Source organism: Henckelia pumila, chromosome 4 (assembly GCF_033568475.1).
Source record: "Henckelia pumila isolate YLH828 chromosome 4, ASM3356847v2, whole genome shotgun sequence".
Lineage (NCBI taxonomy): Eukaryota > Viridiplantae > Streptophyta > Magnoliopsida > Lamiales > Gesneriaceae > Henckelia > Henckelia pumila.
The window spans coordinates 209,769,114-209,771,357 of NC_133123.1; the positions used below are offsets into that span (position 1 = coordinate 209,769,114).

At 41.5% G+C, this 2,244-nt stretch overlaps 1 protein-coding gene across 1 annotated transcript; it reads right to left on the minus strand.

The window, feature by feature from the left end:
* Positions 1-648: 648 nt before the first annotated feature.
* On the minus strand, positions 649-1,887 carry LOC140867170 (WD repeat-containing protein RUP2). The gene has a single exon (XM_073272246.1). The coding sequence runs from the start codon at positions 1,885-1,887 to the stop codon at positions 763-765; it is 1,125 nt and encodes a 374-aa protein (XP_073128347.1). The 3' UTR covers positions 649-762.
* Between the last annotated feature and the right edge of the window lie 357 nt (positions 1,888-2,244).

Below are 2,244 nucleotides of genomic sequence, written 5' to 3' on the forward strand. Positions count from 1 at the left end.
TGATAGAGTTATAAATATAAGCAGTTAATTAGTTAATATCTAAGGTTGCTTAGATCCAGCTTTTCACCATTTGAAAAATTCAATGTAACTTGCCGCTTTTGCAATTTCCTCCCCAGTCCCCCACTCCTTTCATTTGGGAGCGTGAGAGCTTTTTTTTTTTTATTGATTGATTTTGTAATTAAATACATATCTAGTAATTGATTTTAATAATACAATGTCTTACTCTTAAAAAAATAATAGTAATGATCAGTATCTTCGTATCTAATGGTGTAAACTGTAAATCCTTCTTCATGAGTGCAACGTACACTTTTGAGATGTGAGAGGACGAATTAATCAATACTCATGATCTAACTATGCTGAACTTTTTCTTACATAGATCTTTAAATTAAACAGATTGATAGTCATGGACTGGGTCAATTCTCGAGGAGTTTCTTGTGTTATCAAAGGGAGAAATAACAAGCGGGAAGGAAATGAAATATAAATGAAGGTAAATTATGTGTTAGCTTCTTTAGTGGTTCATTTCTCGCTATAACAATTAGCAAAAAATATACACATCTGGAAAATGGTTTTATAAGTTGATGAGTACAACAAATATTAATCAAAAGTATATCTTTATTCATATTGATGAAAGTTCGGTATCATATGAAGTTGATTCAACTGTGACAAAATAATTGTATAAAATCTTCCATTGCAAATTAATAATAGTTTTCAAGAAATGTTTACTTTACCCTAATGATCAATTAAGAGCCTACCAACGGCTCCTTAATTCCTTTCACCCTCAAATACTTGTAACACCCCATTGGAGCCGCCGGCCACCAGGGTACACCGCTCCTCCCCCGTCTGCCGCCAGCAAATGCCGCTAACGAAACTCCGGTCGCTCGGAGTCGGAGCCACCAAATCGAACCCGCGAACCCAAATCGGGTTGCCCCATCTTTTATCATACACAAAAATATGATTATTCTCTGATCCACAGCTTAACAATCCTCCGTTTCTCCAAACGGATAAGCCCACGAATCTTTTATAGTTTACGTGGCCTCTGTAAGTTCGGATCAGCCGTAGGTTTCCGGTGTCCCACATCATCAAACATCCGTCAATGGACGAGGAAACCATTGTTTGCGAATCAAGAAATCTGGTATACGTTACGGGTTTCTGGTGCCCTTGAAGGACAAAGACCGGGTCGACTGTTTGCCGGATATCGTAGCCGTATATCTTCCGGTCCGTGCATCCGACGGTGACGAGAGGTTCACCGAACGGGTTGAACTCGACGGAACAGACCGGATTGCGGGAAGCCCGGTTCGGCTGAACCGACGCGAGGCAGCTTCCCCTATCACAGCGCGGGTCCCACATTTGCATGGTTCCGTCGTCCGAAACGGATGCTCCGATAATCGGGTCGGAATTCGAATAGTCTATGGCCCAAACCCGCCTCCCGCCGTGCTCGTCGCGCTCGAAAACGGGCACCCGTTTCTCGAGATCGTACTCCATCACCACCCCATCGTAGTCTCCGGACCCGAGGACCCGGGATCCGGATCCGGGCTTCCATTTGAGGCTGCTGAGCTTCGCCGGTGTGCACATGTAGTACTCGCATGCCGCGGCGTGGTCGAGGAATCTGACTCCAGTTTGGCCACTCTCCGGCGGCGACAAAAGTGAATTGTGGATGCTGTAAATTCTGATCTTTCTGGCGATGCCGCCAGTGGCCAAGAGGGTGTCGGCCTGATCGAACTCAACCACCCCAATGGCGTCGGAGACGGCGGAGGAGAAGGAAGATACGACGGTGGTGAGGCTGAAATCCCACTCGCACCTGGCTTGATCGTCATCTTGTAGAGGTTGTTGGCTTCTGTCTTGGTTTTCTTCGTCTTCTGAAAGTGAGGAGCTTGGAGGGTTTTTCATTTCCCATTTACAGGAAATTGCTTCTTAGTTTTTATGGTTGCTCTTCTTTTTTCTTTTTTCTTTTTTCTTTTATTTTTATTGTTCTCTTTATTAGTACTATTATTATATTATATTTCTTATATATTATTATCATGTGGGGGGGTATATGGTGGGGGCTTTTCAACCAATCAAGAGTGGTTGTATGGAAGCTTATGATTAATTTTATTTATTAATTTTTTTTACATTTTTTCAGATAAATATATGGATAAGGATATTATGTGAATATATATATATACATACTATATTCTAATAAATGAGATGCATATATCGTAATTATATTGAAATCGTGTTGAACTCTTTTTTAAAAACTAAAAATAT